We start from the raw sequence: 17966 nt of genomic DNA, 5'->3' as shown, positions 1-17966 counted from the left end.
CATATTGCATATATATTTATTAAAATCAGAGACATATATCATGCTCACAGATATTCTCTGCAAACATTTCACCTGTTACTTGATATTAACACTGTAAACGTGCCTTATTTTTTCATTAGAAATCCCCAAAATGTCTTGCAATGTTACAGAAAGTGAAAAAAAAAAAGGCTAAGATCTACTCCAACAGTTAAAAGGTTCATCCTTGGCAAGAAAATCCGTTTGGTAGATTTTGCGTAATCCTGCAAAGAGATGAAAACATAAGCAAAATAAAATCCTCCTTGGAACACACATCATCCAAAACAAAATGTACAAGTCTCTCGTGAATAAATGTTCACATTGCACTCGGGGCGACTATCCCGACTCCACCAGAGAAAGTATTGGTTTGAGTAACTCTGAGCCCCCCGACGATCATGGGGTGCAGTAAACCGCCTCTCTCCCTCATTATGGATAATTGCTGACTTATCCTCAGCTGAACTCAGAAAACACACAAACACCACAGCAGTTCCCTTAACAGCCAAAAAACCCACATTCTTATAAACTGTAAAAACTCTGCAATATTGCTGCAGTGTAGGTCAGAAAACCTGCCTCCTCCATGTTAGTGGATGGGACATGGACCAAAGTAAAAAGTCCAAAATAGATAATGTTTTCTCAAAGATGGTTATTTTTTAGGTAGTTCATATCAAACTGATGTATGTTGTCTTCATGTTATTCACTATAAAAATACAATAAAGCTATTAAGCCATTTATGTTACAATTACGATATAACAAAAGTACACCACTGAAATGAATGAGCAGACTGCGTTCTTATAGTAGTGCATCTGTCAGTGGGAATATGGCTTTGAGAGGTGAATGAAAGGACAGGGTGATGGTGAGGGAAGAGGGGGTGAAGAGGAAGCATAGAGCAAAAGGCGTGTTAGGGTTACAGGGTCACCAGCGAGAACAGATGGGAGTCGGAGAAAGGCAGATAGATCGAAAAGTCCTGAGAGACGTAAAGGTTTCGAGAGATTGTGAAAGTGATGGCAAGCATTCGGGAAAAATGGAGTGAAAACAGAGAAGAGAGAAGAAAGCTTTGGGCATAAGAGCTTGATGTTAGATGTCAGGGGAGGAAAAAGAGACACAAGTAAAGGATAAAAAAATAAAAAAATAAATAAAAGCCGGGACCAGAGAATTGAGATGGGAAAATGCTGTCATGGACTGGAGAGGAAAGGAGAGGCCATGGTAAAAAAAGAGGAGCAGATAAGAGGTGAGAGGCGAGGAGGGGCAGAGGAAGAGTGATAGAAAAAAAAGGAACAGGCGCAATGAAAGGTGAAAGCTTGAGGGAGAAAGCGGGAGGAGCGAGAAGAGGATGACAGAATAAAGTGGAGACGGAGGGAGGCCGGTGGTGGTGGGAGAATGGAAGGTGAGAGGACGGGAAGAAGAAAGCGAAAGGGGGAGCGCCGGGGGACTGTCGCCGTTCTCTCGCCTGTCACACACGCAGATGTTCGGGGAGGGGAGCGGGAGCAGGAGGAGGACAGGGGAGAGAGCAGGGGAGCAGAGAAGGTCAAAGACACCACCTCTGAGGAAGACAGGGAAGAAAAGGAGAAAGGCGGGTAACACGGAGGAGAAGGATCAGGAGATAACGCTCGGGACAACGGACGGACAATAAGAACGATCCCAGATCAGAGCAGAGAGAATAAAGACTTGAAAGCGACAGAGGCGGCTGAACACTGCCGCCTGGACTTTTCTACACCGGAGCTGATATGAATCTGAGTGAACTGCTGATAGTTTATAACTTTCACTGGATTATTGACACTGGCAGCATCAACTCCTGTGTGTTTGCATATCAAAAGTTGTGAGGCTACGTTGAGGAAATAAGTGAAAAATAAACTATTCCCATGCAATTGATTTGTCTGACACGATTAATCCATAAGTCAGTGACTTTTTCTCGTTTTGTCTTTAATCAGCCATAAATATTCACTGATTCAGTTTCTTTAATGTGAGGATTTGATTATTTACTATGTTTTGTATGATTGTAAAATAGAACACCTTTCATTTTTGCAAATAATCAATATCTCCCTGAATTAGAATCCAAGACGGATGGAGATTGGTTCTATTGGTTTATTGTAGGAACAAACCAGCACAGCAATTTTCATTGAGATCTGTGACGACTCAAACGTGTGAATCACACCACTGCAGCTTCTGGTCATGAGAATTTTCACCATTTATTTTTAACGTTTCATATACTGTACTTAACAGATAATGGATCAATGCAAAGTTCTAGATTAATAAATAATACTCTTATCTACTCAGGAAGATCGAACTTTAATGAACATATATATACTGTATATATATATGTTCATTAAAGTACTGTAATTTACCAATTCATCAGCCCATTGTGCAATGGTTTAAAATCTCTGTGAAGAGCTGCCACATTCATCCTGCTACTCTACAACAAACTTCACCTGAACTGGGATCTGTGATTCCTGCGGCAACGATGCTGCCGTTTTGTAACTAAGCCGCATAATTAAAATGAGATAAATATGTTGTCTGCAAGCAACCTGGTGAAAACGTTCCTGTGTGGCACCCTGCACGGTCTGTGCCGGCCAAATGGAAGTCACACAGAGAGGCTCCTTCTGAGATAAAAAAAGACCCAGCTGAGGCCAAAAAAAAAAAAAAGAAACACCCCATGGTTGAGGTTCTTTCCAAGCTTGCAAAACAAGGTCTGAGTTATCTGTGATGACACAGATAACCCAGCATAGCAGCAATGGTAACACAGTCGGAGTGAGTGTGAGGAGTAGAGTCCCACTGATATCAGTGCAGAGTGTAACCACAAATAACCACAGCTAATATCAGTTGTTCAGTGGCATGAAGAAAGCTGCATCTGTAAGGTGCAAACAAAGTTACCATACAAGCTTGTTATTGCCCATTTCTAACAAAAACCTAAAATAAGGAAACATGGTAAAACTGGAAAATAATAATCAAGCTAGGAAGTGCCGTAAATAGCTTCCTTTTGAAACCATTAACTCATCAAATCTATGTGGTTATTTTCTTTTATCCGTTCATCTCTTGTCTGGTTCCCTCTTCGGTTGTTGATTTTAAGATGTAGGTGATTACTTCTCACCGAGCTGGACGAGTCATTGGGTTGTCCATAGCTGCAGGGGAGGGAACGTGGAGATGTACTTACAGTTCGTGCTTAGCAGTAACAAGTGGTGCCAGAATGTTTTATCAGTCGGCTGATCACAATCGGCCAACTTATGCCTTTCACACACACATCAGCATCTGCGTTTATGTTTATGTCCGATATAAAAATATGTTGTATAAAGATGTGCATTATTTAAAACCATTAATTTGGTGTAATTCCAGTTTTCGTTTTATTTATAGTAATCTATAATAAACGGTTTGGCTGTAAATTGTTAAGCCTCTTTGGGGTTGATAACATCTTGGGGATCATTCCAAATTTCACTGATATTTGCATTCAAAACTTGCAGTATAAAGTTAAAATCCATCCATCCATCCATCCATCGCCACGTTCTTTTGAGATTCACAAAGGGAGCAGCAGCGAATCACAGCTGACATTTGGCGAGAGGCGGGGTCACAGCATATCGCAGGGCCAACATAAAGAGACAAACATCCATTCATCCACACATTCACACGTACGGTAAATTTAGATTCTCTCATTAACCTCAGCTAAAAATGTGAAAATCTAACTCAAATGCAAATCGGAGTGTAAACCTGTGTACGTGCAGGTGATGATTACAAATCATGGGCCCCGTTAAACTGCCTGCCTGGATCTACAATAGACTGATGGTAGAAAATGAGTCAGAGGAGAGAGAGAGAGACAAAAAAAGAGCAAACAGTGGAGAGAAGCTGAAAGAGCAAGTGAGCAAGATGAGGGCGATAAAAGGAACAAAAGTGCGATCGAACACGTGAAAGTGTGTGTGAGAGAGTGCAAAAGAGGGGATAAAGGGTTTCTGAGACACAGAGGTTCTCGAGTCAAAGAGCAGACTTCAGAGAGCGACTTCGGAGGGGGTCATTTCGGACGAGTGACGAGCGGCTGGTGACAGGCCTGACACAAAAAGCACAAGTGACGCTGGCAGATCGCAGCATCAAACAAGAGAACATCTTCCCTCTGTCTTACTGTCAGCGGTGGGCGTGTACACAAATTACACAATTTGCTTCTGTGCCTGCAGGTTTTAAAAAACGCTATCGTGCCTCCGTGCGCGCGAGAAAAATGCGAGCGAGCGTTTATCAAAGTTGCCACTTTTCATACCCAAACCACATTAACGGAGACTATAACTTGGTAATTAATTAAGATGCCGGGGCGTCGGATGGGGAAAAAAGGCGGCAGAAAGAAAACAGCTGGTTAGCCCTCTGTTAGTACTTCATCTTTCTGTCATGGAGCAAAGGGACCGGATGGAGACAGAGTAATTTAATTAGGAGCGGACCGCCATTATCGATGGATGACTGCAACGGCTGAAGACATCAAACAATCCTGCGAGATGACAGAGAGTGAGAAGCAACGCACGAGGAGCCTGTTGTACTGCAGCGAACTCTGATGTCCTTCATTTGAATAAGGACGACTAAAGTGTAACTTCGAAAAAACTTTGGGGAAAAGTGTGAAAATGTTAGAGGAGAGAAGAAAAAAAAAACTAGATAATGAAGTCTGGGGAGAAAGAAAGGGGGCAGGCTGAGAAAATGGAGTGTGGGATTGAGAATGTTACTGTAGAAAATAGAAAGTGTATGGAGAGAAAATGAGATGGTGGGGGCAGTGATGTGATGGAGGGCAGAGAGAGACAAGACAGAGCGGAGGGCAGAGGAACAGAGAGATAAGGAGAAAAAGAAAATGGAATATAAGGATCAATGGCCACGTGTTGATGATTAGTGGGCCAATCTCATGCTTGGCCACGGCTGCACTGCGCAGTAATGCGGGTGCACATGCATGCTCACCAGCAGTAGAGAGATTACTTCTTTTTTACTCAACTAAAAGTACTGTTATTTAAAATAAAGTTTGCTCTGGCAGAAGTTAAGTAAAAGGAAACATATTCTGATTTATTATTTTGTATTATTCCCTTTAAAAAGGTGTAAATGATCTAATGTTAAGAAAATACATTATTTTCCTCATACTGTCCATTACTGCAGCTTCTCTTTTCAGCCTCCATCTCAAACTCCGGGTTTTTAGGTCCTGTCTCTTTAAGGCCCCCCCTCCCGATAAAGCCCAGTCTGCTCTGATTGGCCAGCTGCCCCGTCTATGTTGTGATTGGCCAACCACCTCCAGGGTGTGTTGGAAATGTCGGCCTCCGATCTCTCTTTACGTGGCTTCGTTTGGGGACTTGCCAGACGAGCCGCTAGGTGTCATGCAAATGCAAATTATGTTATATGACAATACAGTGCAGAGGAAGAAACGTCCAAACTCCTGATTACGACGTTCAGGAAGGTTTTCTGTGGGGAGGGGGAGTTCACAAAAAAAATCAAAACTAACTAAAAAAACTATAATACGTCTTCTTTAAAGTTAAAGTTAAAATATATTCTGAGTAAACCTTACTGCATCACATATAATAAAACTGTTATATAAACAGATATTCAGGTGAACAGACATGTTCCCTTGTAAGAACCACACTGAAAGCAACCCCCTATGCAGCCTATGCATATGACTGATAATCAGAAATGCACACTCAATGGGCAGCTTATTAGGTAAATGTAAACCTACAGTCCATTTATCAAGGCTATGGTGTTCCATTTTTTTAAATAACTATTTTAAAGCAGTATTCAACTGTGTAATCACCCTGAAGGACATAGCATGTGGTGCTGTTCAGCTGTGTTGCATTATACAGAGAGGTGTTTCTATTATTCAGCCTACCTTCACTGATATGAATGCGGGGGGGGCAACCTAATAGAAACCCCTGAATACCGCAGCAGGTGTCTTTAGACTTTAAGGAGCAATATTAAGCAACATAAATCACACAGACAGCCACGTCATATACAATTAACTGCAGCACAAAGCAGCAGAGAATGTGGAGGTGAATAAACAACATGGAATCCAAAGCAGATGCAGCCAACACGGGCTGAGGGCCACGTTGCTAGGCAACGCAGTGGTTGTTGATGCTCTCCTCTGTGTACTGAGAGTTACGACAATCAGTCATTTGTCGCATGCAACTGCCTGAACATCACTCTGCAAGTCTTGTGAACTGTGAAGTCGTCCTTCTGCTCCTCTATTCTCAATGTATAATGTAACCATGTCCCATGAGCCTCTCTGGTCTCACTGGTCTCAAACACTGAGCTGAACAAGATCTGCAGCCAAAACAGACATCATCAGAAACAGAAGAAAGGTGGTGCACCCCTCACTGATGGTAAAAGTCAACGGCTTAAAGTATTATCTAATGAAACATGCGCTCATTTGAACACCTTTCCAGAACAGAAGTGTGAATATTGGATGATGGATTGGATTACAAGTACAATCTGTAATTAATGTTTCTTGTTTCACCAATTAGAAAGGTTTGTAGCGAGGGTATTTTGGATATCTCTTTTTATTAAACTATAAATCAGAAAATACTATCAATGGCTGTGAAACCACTCAGAACACATTTTTAGAATACAGATAGAAATGAAACGGAAAAACCTGGTGTTTGAGAAACTAGAATTACTCGGAGTAGCACCTCCGCCAAAAAGTGCAATCAACATATTTATTGTTTCCAGACTCATATGAGGTCACTGTGACCTTCATCTTTGTCCTTCAACCAACAATATCTAATGAGTTCCCCCTTGACTGAAAATTAGCATTTGTACCAAATTTGAAGAAATTGAAAAAGAAAGAAGAAGAAAGAACTTCTGTGTAAATGAAAGACTGCATCGTTTTCTCAGTCATTAGTACGCGCTGCAGCTATCAAACACATGGCTTTAGTTTAGCTGTAGCTAAATTATTTATCCTTAAAAATGCTATGTAACAGTGCTTGTACTATAAGAGACTTCGGTGTTTAGCAGGCAGGGAAGGTCTAAAAGGCCAATTCATCGTTTTCGTGTCGGCAAGACTTTGATGTTAATTTCATCATCTGCCCGAGCCAGCGAGGGTCCGTGTGGACGCTGTGCGAGCGGCTGAGCCCATTTTAAGTGCCCACCGACTGCACATTGCACCAGACAAACAAACTGGACGCTTGCTTTGTGCACCATATGCATGTGTTGTTTATTTCCCAACCTGTTCCTGTTCTGTGGCTGCACACACTTACTTTTTAATGTTGCTCGGACAAGCACAACAAACAAATGGGTGCTTTTTTTCGCAAATGCTGTCAACATGTCTGCGTATGCAAACCCTCAGATGTCTGTCCGCATCTGTCGGGGGGCAGGGGCTTTTAAGAAAAGACGCTGCCGTGTTGCATCATGGGAAGTGCAAAGGATCCAAGGCTTGTGGAGCTTGATGCAGACAAATTAAAAGGAAGGATATGTCAGCATCTGCAAATTTATCTCTCTCAAGTCGCTTTGCCTTATTTAAGGTGTGAACTGAATTTGTGTGCCACTTTGAAACGAGACTGCTCAAAATGAATTATATACAAACGCTATTTAAAAAGTGTTGAACATAATATCAAACAAATGTTAATATCAGTCTTGAAAATGTTCTGTGACCCGTCTTCAAACCTGGCAGTCCCACGTGGCAGGGAAACCTGGAGATGAAGAGATGTGAGGAAATCATCCCTTTCTACATTTCATTAGTCTGGGTTTCTCTTCCTTGCTTTCTCCCTGGGTTAAAATAGACTAAAGAATTTTGGCAGTTGGGGGAGTGGGCTCTCCCTTTACCTGACACCCGGGAGATGTGCAGAGAGTCTCATACATGAACCAATACTACGGCAAGGTTGTGAGGGGGTGGGAGGATGTACGTTTGGGGGGAGCGTAGAGGAAGAGGAGTGATGGCAAGAGGCAGGAAAGAGTCATGACAGCAGGTGGCTTCCATAAAAACGTACTCAAGCCATTGCCTATATAGAAAATGCTCATGAATATGTTTTTCCATTCACTCTGGTTATAAGGCTGCCGCTGTTAGCTGCTAAAGAGGAGGATGCAAAGAGCTCTTTAAAAGACACTCAAACCTCAAGCAGTGAAAACATTGAAGAAAACATAAAAGGAAATATGCCATTTAAAAAATATATATTGTTTGTGTTTTATTTGCTAAACCTGTTCCCTTTGCACAATTTCCCATTTAGCATATATGCACGCACCAACCTTTCCAATTCAACCAAAAGTAAAACCCTTTTTTTTGCAATATTTCAAGGCTTTTCTCAAACTCCTGACATTTCCATGAAAGGTTTTTATGATGAAAAAAGGGGAAGGTGGGGGAGACTGGGGAAGAAGGTGTTCGAAATAAATAAAGTGTCAGTCTTCATCAGTCCGTTCTGTTTTCAAAACCAGGAGGCAGAAACTCCCCCTACACAAATATAATAATGAAAATAAACAAATCTAGCTCATATCGTGCAGCCGATGTAATAATGTAATAATGGACTGCACCAGCTACTGACAAAGGACTGAAATAAGATATTGTGATGTCTTTTTATATACGGACTGTGTTTTTAAACCCAAGACAAAAGACATTGAGCCTGTAGGGCTGTGCAATATGGCCAAAATGATCTTGAGATAAAATGTTTACATCAGTCCATTATCAGAATTATAAATGACACATTCATATTTATATTAACAGAGAAGCATTACAGTTTTTTGTTTTTTCTTTCCTCTAGTGTGTAATATGGATTTCTGTGCAAAGTTAAAAGCCAAAAGTCTGTGGTAGAGGGAGCTTCTCTCCCTGAGTAACAACTCCTTGTAACTCATCTGTTTTATACTTCAGCTTCAACGTGACATCAAGTGATGATTCCTCATATTTGCATACTACACGTCTGGCGGCTTGCCCACTGGGAAAGCCTGTTAAAGTGAGAGCGGAGGCTGACATTTTCTACCTGTTGACCAACAGAGCGACACAACAGAGTGGGACAACGAGCCAATCAGAGCAGAAGGGGCACGAGCAGGAGGAGGGCCTTAGAGGCAGCAGCTAAAACCAAGTGTTTCAGACAGAGGCTGAAAGAGGAGCTGCAGCAATGGACAAATGAACCTGAATCTTGAATAGGACCATCATGTCTCCTTTTTAGTTTGCTCTTAAATGGATATATCCACCCACACACACATATATATTTTGCAGTTTTGTGATATTGTTATAACTGAAAATAATATTGCGATAATTATTTATATTATGTTATGCCAAGCCCTATTTTAGCATATATTAAGACAAATAAATATAATCCCCCTCACACATAGAGTTACATATATTAGGGACACACACACACACGGACACACAGATAGAGGGAAGAGTGTGTATAACAGAAGGATGAACATGCAGGGTATGGACCAGGGGCCGTGTGACTGGCTGGCATACAGAAAACAACTGCCTGCCAGGGAAATCATAATGGCATCATTTTACCTCTCTCACACACACAAACACACACACAGACAAGGTGTGTGAAGCCAAGAAATGGATATACATACACACACACATCCTCTCACACACACACACACACACGCGCATATAGCCTAACAATCTAATAGCTGTCAGCTTTCACAACACAAGCTTAATATGAGTGGTGTGTCCCATTGATTCCGTGCCTCCCTTGTTCCACACCACTGGGAGATTGGTGTAGATTGGCTTATCCGCGCACACTCGTGTCACTGACGGCACATTTGGCTGCCAAACGCAGCTGCTTAGAGGGACCCCTCCTCATAGTGTGACTGTGTGGGCATGAAGCTTTAATCCTGGAGATTGCAGTTTGTGTGTCTGTGGCAGTATGGGTGTTAAATGTGTTTGTGCTTTTCATGCCTATGTACATGTATCATGGAAGCTTGAGGGGATGTCAATGTGTTCCTCTCAGCTCTTGTTGTGTGTCTGCAACTGTAGTCTCTTATTCTAAATATGTGGAAATATGTAAATATGTGCGTGTATTTGTTACATGTGACTCTTTGTGCGCTTCATGTCCATAGTTTGTTTGTTTTTTGTATCCAGTGTTGGAAAATGACAGTAAATAACGATGCAGATTTAAATTTTGAGTGGCATAATCCTTTATAACAGAAATATCGGGACTTTTTTAAAGGTTCATTGTGTAGAATTTAGTGACATCTGTTGGTGAAGTTGTATGTTGCAGCTGAATACCCCTCACCTCACCCTCCCCTTCCAAACATGACAGAGAACCTGTGGTAGCCTTCATTTGTCATAAAAACTCAAAAGGTGTTTCGTTTGTCCAGTCCGGGCTACTGTAAAAAAAACATGGCGGCCTCTGTAGAGAGGACCTGCTCCTGCGATCTGGACCTGCTCCTGATGTAAATGTAAGTAATTTAAATATAAAGGGGTTAAGAGAACAACAAATTAGTACGATTTAGATAAAACACTAGCTAAAACATAACTCGGATTATTTTATATTCAATTTCTGCCAATACATCCCTTTTACCTAATTCTTACACAGTGGACCTTTAAAAAAGAGAAAATGATTTTAATGGCACATATCTCGTTCTTGTAGAGAAGATTTTCTAAGGATGTAACCTAATTGACCCTTCCTGCACAACTTGTCTGCCTTTCGGTTTCCCCTCTTATTTCATATCCCACCCCTGTCAAATGATTCACGCTTAACAAGATGACGACCTCATCATCCAGGCACAGCGTCATTCTCTTGAGGACACATGGGACAGACAGGATGAGATGGAATTTCTGCAGTATTTTGACATGTGTCTCAGCATGCGCCCATTTTGGCAAATTTAAGGCTATAATGGGAGTAAGTCAGTTTCTCGTTTAACACAGTGGTGGCTCTGGCTGTCACAGACTCATTTGGATCAGGACAGAATTGGGGATGTGTGAGAAAATAAAGGGGGGCGCTCCTGTCCTCACTCAGCAGCATTTATATTGGTACGATTAAACACACCAGATTACCTGGCCTTTATTTGCCAGCTCTGAGCTCTGTCTCCTCAGTTGTAGTGTGACTATATTAGACGGGAAAAGTATGAATTATTAATTGTATAAACATGGAGGGGTGTAATTGTCTGGCCCTATCTCTCTCTGCTGTGGACTGATGTGGAAATGAGCTTCAGTCTGAGTCACAGAGATAATGACTGGAGCCGAGTTAGGGAAGGAAAGGAGGGGGAAATACAGAGAAGGGGGTGAAGGGAGAGGTATCACAAAGTAGAAGAAGACGGGGTGGAGGGTGACAGCAGCTGTGCAGGGATGACACTATGAAGGCTTGGACCTTTATTTTGTGTCGTCTGTAAAATCAGTCATCAGGAGACATGTGCATGTCCCCGAATGAGATATTTATCACGTCTGAGCGTTCATGTATCAGTGAGTACACAGACACGCGCAGGGTTCGTCTGTGTGTGTTCGTGTGTGACTCTACCTCCTCTCCTGTTGAGCTTGGCGTAGCCGGCTGCGTATCCATTGGAGAAAACAGATGAGCTGGTGAAGGCTGTGTGAGGCAGAGGGGAGGCCAGGGCCTCGTCACATTTTGCTGTGGAGATACAGAAAAAGAAAAATGGAGAGCCGAGGAGGGATGGAGGAGAGAGGGATGTTGGGACAGAGAGTTGGAAAGGGAGGAGTAAAGAAAAAGAGAAAATGTAAACATTAGTATTTTGTACATGAATTAGAGAAACAGACATTTATCAACACCAAAATAAGTCGGAAAAAGGCTCTGTACACTAATTCTAAATCACAGCATTGTACATTAAATGTTTTATAAAGTATTGGCAGGATAATATCTCCTTGGCTCAAGCTCCTTTTATTTTTCATTCGCTTTCACTCACTCACTCACAAGAGTATAGACACATGGGCGAAGCTGAAGGTTGATGAAAGCAGCGAAAACATTGTCTGAGTTCAAGTGCACGGGCAAAAAATGACTATAACAAGCAAGATGACCTTGTAACCAGATGCAGATTCATAATAGATTTAGAAGAGAGAGAAAAAAGGAAAAGAAATGTAAAATAAGTGGACCAGTCACATTCAGTAGATTTACTCAGCCTTGATTCACAAATTGTTGGGTCACTTTTAAACTTCTTGAAGTGAAATTCTACTTGAAATATAAAGATCTAAGAAACTGCAGACAGCTTCTATATAACTTTTAATGATAATGTAATAACTAAAGGCAGTGGATGTTAGTTTCCTCAATTTCGATGTTTATTGTTGGTTATGACATTGTGAGGGTTTAATATGTGGCTTTATACGAATCCCATATCACTTCAAAAAGGAGTGAACATTTTAAATGCAAAATACAACGGCTTTACAGTGGCCTTTCCCACAGCACATTACTATGAAAGCAATAAAGCAGACCTGCATCCAGATACACACTCTTCCCCCCCCCTCCAGTTGCATGAACTGTGTACCCAAAGTAGCCATGAGGAAAATAGAGAGAGAGACCAGAGATGTAGTGCTGCTCAGTCCATGCTGACCTCCGTGTAAACCCACAACTCCTCGCATTCTCAAAAGAAATCCAAGCGAGCGAGTACAGCGGAATATGTCAGAGGCACACAAAGGCAGCAAAGATTACACTGGACAAATACACAAATATATATTCCTGACGCACACACACACACACACACAAAGTCACTCTCCTCTCTCTCTCAATTTTCCCTATTTCACTCACTCATACACACACAAACAAAAATGCACTCCCCTCCTCGGGTACATTAGGCTTCACGCAGAGAGAGAAATTGTGAATGGTCTGTCAGGCCAGGTAGAGGCAGTCAATAGTTCTCTGTCATGCCTGGCCTGTGTGTGTGTGTTTGTGTGTGTGTATGTGCGACTTGGAGTGTGTACGAGGGAGATTCAGGTGTAGCAGAAATAGAGATGTTTGTCTTTCCTTACATGATTGTGTGTGAGTGTCAGAGCTTCTTGGGCTGTTGGCTTGTTAGACATATTACTTTTTTGTCACAGGTGGGTTCACGGCGAGAAAAGTAATGACATCGTCAGATCTTGATAATGTACGACTGTGTGCGTCCGGGTTTCTGTATGTGAGGGGAAATGGTCTGCAGTGTCCCTCTGTCTATATTTACCCGACACAGCCTGTTTTGACAACACACACACACACACACACACACACACACACACACACGTTCTCCTTTACAAACACACACAAAAAGTAATGATGTCTGTGGCACACTGACCTTGCACTGAAATAGTAGTAAAATCTGCCAGCACCCATAAGGTGACTGGCTCGCCATCACAGAAACGAGTACAGCGGAGCAGAGTGTCCTTACTAATAGAGTTGGTTGGTGTCATTTTATGAAAAATTATACTTGCACCAACTTGGCCTGTGCCATAAGAATGAGTGTATTATATTATAAGGTGAATATATTATAGGAATGCATTTGCAACTGCTCCTCTCAGGGAAGGACGTTGGCTTCTTATGGGAGAAGGTGAACTGGCTCTTTTTTCTCTGTTTGTATGCAATGCAAAGGAGGGCATCTAACCCCGCCTCCCGGCGGATGTCATTGGAAGTGACTTATGCAAGTGCACTCTGTGACGTGTTCCTGCTGATCTCCTTTTGCTACTGTGCCACAGGTGCACCGCTCCTGCAGCAGCATCTGCTCATGAAATTAGGAGAATTCTTCAGGTCATGCTCAAGTGTCTGAGAAATTATTCTTGTACCTAAACTACAAACACTGATACACAGACACGAAAACACACACACACACACACCGACTCCTCTCTCTCTTCTGTGTTTGTGAGGACGCTCATTGACTTAATTCAGTCCCGAGCCCCTTACTCTACCCTGACCACTAAAGGTCACCGGTTCTAATCCCTGTTAAACCGGGGTCCTTCTGTGTGGAGTTTCTATGTCCTCCCCGTGTCTGTGGGGGTTTTCTCTGGGTACTCCGGCTTCCTCCCACAGTCCAAAGACATGCAGAGTGGGGGTAAGGTTTACTGTAGACACTAAATTGACTGTAGTTCTGATATTGAAAGGTTGTTTTTTACCCTGTATGTTGGCCCCGGTGAAACACCGGTGACCTGTCCAGGGTGTACCCCACCTCTGGCCCAATGTCAGCTGGGATTGGATCCAACCCCTGACCAGAGGATCTAGGGATCAAACCACCGACCTTCTCATTTAAGGACGACCTTACTTCTACCTTCTGAGCCACAGCCGCACCTAAGGTGTGTCAGATCATTTACAATTTGATGTTTCCGAAAAATGAAGACCAGCTAAAATGTCCTCACTACACCCACCCCCAAAAAAGACGATAACTCAACCTGGTCCACACACCACACGACACACACAGACAGAAACACTGAACTTTATCACTGCACACAGTAAGGACTGGGACGGGAAGAAATGGATGGAACGAGAGAGGGCACGTTAATGGCAAGGAAGTGGATTTTAAAGCTGTGGAGAAAGACATAGTGCATTTCTTCAGCTCCTGCAGTTATTTCCTCAGGGCTCCCTCTGCTCCCCCGGTGGAGGGAAACTGCTACGTGGAAGGAATTTAGTGATAAGATGATGGAAACGATACCTGTAATCAACCGGCTAATGCTCCCTCGCAAGATACAAATGCTTTGGAAGACATAATGATGCAGCCAGTCATACATTCGTTTAATGAATTGCGTGTGCACGCTTGGGTGAGAATGCACTTTGCCTCTGAAACACGGCAATACCCAGCATCTAAACCTCTAAAGTCTAACAGTCTCTAATTGTGATAATGGCTAGCCCCCCCTGAGGTATCACTGGTTTACCTCCGAGGTATCATATATAATATATATCTTCTCTGGGTAGGAACTTTGAGTTGGGCTATTGTCTTAAAATTACCAGCAATAAATCTCACATTGTCCGTTTTCTCATTTTTCAGCATCCTAAAGGAATGCACCTCTCCAAACAATAGTAGTACACTTAAATGATTTATTTCTTTGAGATGATTAAACAGCAGTGCAGGGTTTCCCCACACAGGTAAACTGGATTTTAGTTTTTACTTATTTATCTTAGAAAGTGACCTACGATACATCATGTCCATCAATAATTCACTAATATAACTGGTGCAACACATTCTGTTGCACCGTAACTACACAGATAATAGATCATGAAATAAAATAAAATAAAATAAACACCTACATGAAGGCCTGAACAAAAGCATCCGCTGGGTGCAGAGTTAGTGTGCAGAACACCAACATGTTGTATGTTTGCTCGGTATCAAATGTCGTTAGCACATGAAAAAAACATTGAAAAGATTAATGAATGCAGACCACACGGTCTTATCCTCGTGACTGAAGTGTGAAATCGCATCCCCTGATATTTGCCCACGTCTCAAGTGCAAAGTAGGGTCCTGTATGTTCTGCCACTTTAGGCCAAGCAAATGACTACAATGTCCAAGAGCAAATGTCAGCGTATTCCCCTGAGAGTGAGGGACAGATAGTTTTACGCATGATGGTATGATAAGAGAGGAGGAAAAGGTAGGGGCAGCGAGGGAGGCTTCGGAGAGAGACATACTTAAGATGAAAAAAAAAAAAAAAGAGGAAAGAGGAGGAAAAGGACAGAGGGCGACAGGAAGGAAAATGGCTGCCTACCAAAGCCTTCTTAGTGACATTTCCAGCGAGGTAAATAACTAGGATGTGGAAAAATAGCTACGAGGAGATGCGTCAGCTGGCTGCCAACAGTTGGGCCCTAAGCCATGGATAGACAGTGTTTGGCCAGCTTGTTCAAAGCCCTTACATTGCTGCCACATCTCTGAGGCCAAAGGCAGTTGGACACAAATGGGGCGTTATACATCCGGTGTGAAATTCACGACATCCTAAAGATCAGTTGGCAAGGAAAACTAAAACTAACTCAAATTTGTCATCCAGAATGTGGCATGATAACACAAAAACCTGCCTTGCCTGGTGGAATTCTTGTATAAATTGTCGTACGTGCCCCACTGGCCCTTCAGGCACATTCGTAACAAAGACATGTAACAAAGCATTCGGCACAAAGGAATCACACCATGCATTTTTTACATGACCAGATTACCAAACTCGTTCAGTTTTCTTTTAAGAAAACACAACAGCAAAAAAACTGCTTTATTCTGTCTTTATTCAATGACTGTGAAACCAGTGTGTGTGTGTGTGTGTGGAGCTTTGGTTTGGTGCTGTCGAGACCGTCCCCTCAGCAACACTGAATGGGACTTGGGGGCTTTTTCTGGCCTCCAGTCATGAACACAGTGCAAGCTGTCAAAAGTGCCAACAGCTGCACAGAGATGCAGTCTTACGCTCCGAACAGCCAACTGAGTGTGAGTGTGTCCGTCTGTGCATGCCTTTGGTCTCTGCTGTGGCTGGGAGCGGAGTCTATTATGAGTTGCAGCAGGGCACAGTAATTACACATGTTTACATGGCCACCAATGTTCGGATCTGAGCCAGAGCAAGACAACAGCCTGAATAAGAAACTTTCTGATGACCTTGACTCGACTATGGTCATACTCAGAAAGCTTTTTTTCAAAGCATTATGGGACATTGACATACGGCAGTTAGCAACTAAATGGTTTCTGCATGTGAATATGAATCCGTTATCAGCTTTTTAATAGCACTCATGCCCCTCTGTCGATAAGAGGTTAGCCAAAATGTTGAATGTAAAACATATGATGTGATAAAAGAAACTAGTCGGACTGTAAATGGTGTTAGGCAAACAGGAGACCAAGTCTTGGCCCAGATATCAGCTGTCTGCATTGGAAGGAAAAGATTGGCTGGTAGCCCCAGAGGTCTTCAGACTATAGCTGATGGGCTCAGAGATTGCTCACTGCTCGACGACTCATGCCCTGGGTTAGACTGTAAACAAGTAGTAGGACGTAATGTTGACGTGTGTCATACACAGACTATTCACATGTAAACAGGAATATTAATGGATTATTCTATAAGTAACCTATGTAGAAATCATAATCAAATTAACGTCTTATTCAAAATAAGGTCAATAGTCTGACAATTGCGGTCCATGTAAAAGTAGTCTCTGTTCGACCAATTCTTAATCTACTTGATTAAAAAAGGATGAAAAGTGTTCTGCATTTTTTTTTAATCATCAAATTGTAGCTGGAAATAAAAGATGCTGCTGTCAACAAACTATTAACAGCAGAAAATATTTGTTTTGAGATCCTGCTATCAGTGTAAACACAAGCATCAGGAAACTCACATCCCCTGACTGTCACTTTACACTTCACCTGTGAACATATGAGCATTTACCAAGGTCAAGTTCCACACATAGTTGTCAAACCTCTCAAATTAATGTAACCTGGAAAATTGCCTTGAAAAGCATTTTGGAGTTGCTCGCCTTCCTCATGCGGTCAAAGAGACAGAGTTTAAAAACTGGTCAAATGGCCTTTCGCTAATTAGCAAGCAGCTACATACGCATGTTGTCCTATACACCTGGAATTGCATGACAGCGGCTCCCTAGTGGGTTTCACAAAGAGGTATAGGACACAAATTAACAGATGTTCCGCAGCATGGAAAAGGCCGCTCTAATTGGCATTACAGATGGTTGTTCCTACCGTTTGCCACCGTCTTTAGTCTATAAACAAGAATTGTGAAGTTAGAACAAGATGCAGTGTGTTAACTAAACCAACGTGAACTCGAAGGTCACTCAGAGAGCGCATACCCCCATCAAGCAGGTATGAAACCACATTTAAATTCGCTACATACAGATTTTTACATGGATCCGCACCAATTTGAACACACTTATAATATCACTGCCCTAAACATGCCTGACTTTTTTCATCAAGAACCGTGAATTAATCTCTGAGAAATCAAGGAACATGTTGAAATACGCCTCTATCTTGCAACGTTAAAGAAAGTGAAAATAAATTACTGGATCCACATCAAAATGTAATGGATCTTTTCCTGACCCATAACCATATCCTTCCAGCAAGTTTCTTGGTAATCTGTTCAGTAGTTTTTGTGTAATCTAGACAAAGCCCCAAAGAACAGAGTCCTTGTGTGGCATGCAATAGTTAGAGAGTTAAAAGATGGGGATGCTGAAACATGT

The 17966-nt window shown here is 42.2% G+C and overlaps 1 protein-coding gene across 2 annotated transcripts in view; it reads right to left on the bottom strand.

The window, feature by feature from the left end:
- Window positions 1-17966, bottom strand: part of cntnap2a (contactin associated protein 2a) — a 320679-nt gene that overhangs the window by 178050 nt on the left and 124663 nt on the right. For both annotated transcript variants that reach the window (XM_035143135.2, XM_035143136.2), the window contains exon 2: window positions 11382-11492. In XM_035143135.2, the coding sequence (XP_034999026.1) occupies window positions 11382-11492 (111 nt within the window). The remainder of the gene's footprint in view (window positions 1-11381; window positions 11493-17966) is intronic.

This window comes from Hippoglossus stenolepis, chromosome 19 (genome assembly GCF_022539355.2).
Source record: "Hippoglossus stenolepis isolate QCI-W04-F060 chromosome 19, HSTE1.2, whole genome shotgun sequence".
NCBI lineage: Eukaryota > Metazoa > Chordata > Actinopteri > Pleuronectiformes > Pleuronectidae > Hippoglossus > Hippoglossus stenolepis.
The sequence above is the reverse complement of the archived record's forward strand: the minus strand, read 5'-3'. Positions and strand labels throughout refer to the sequence as shown.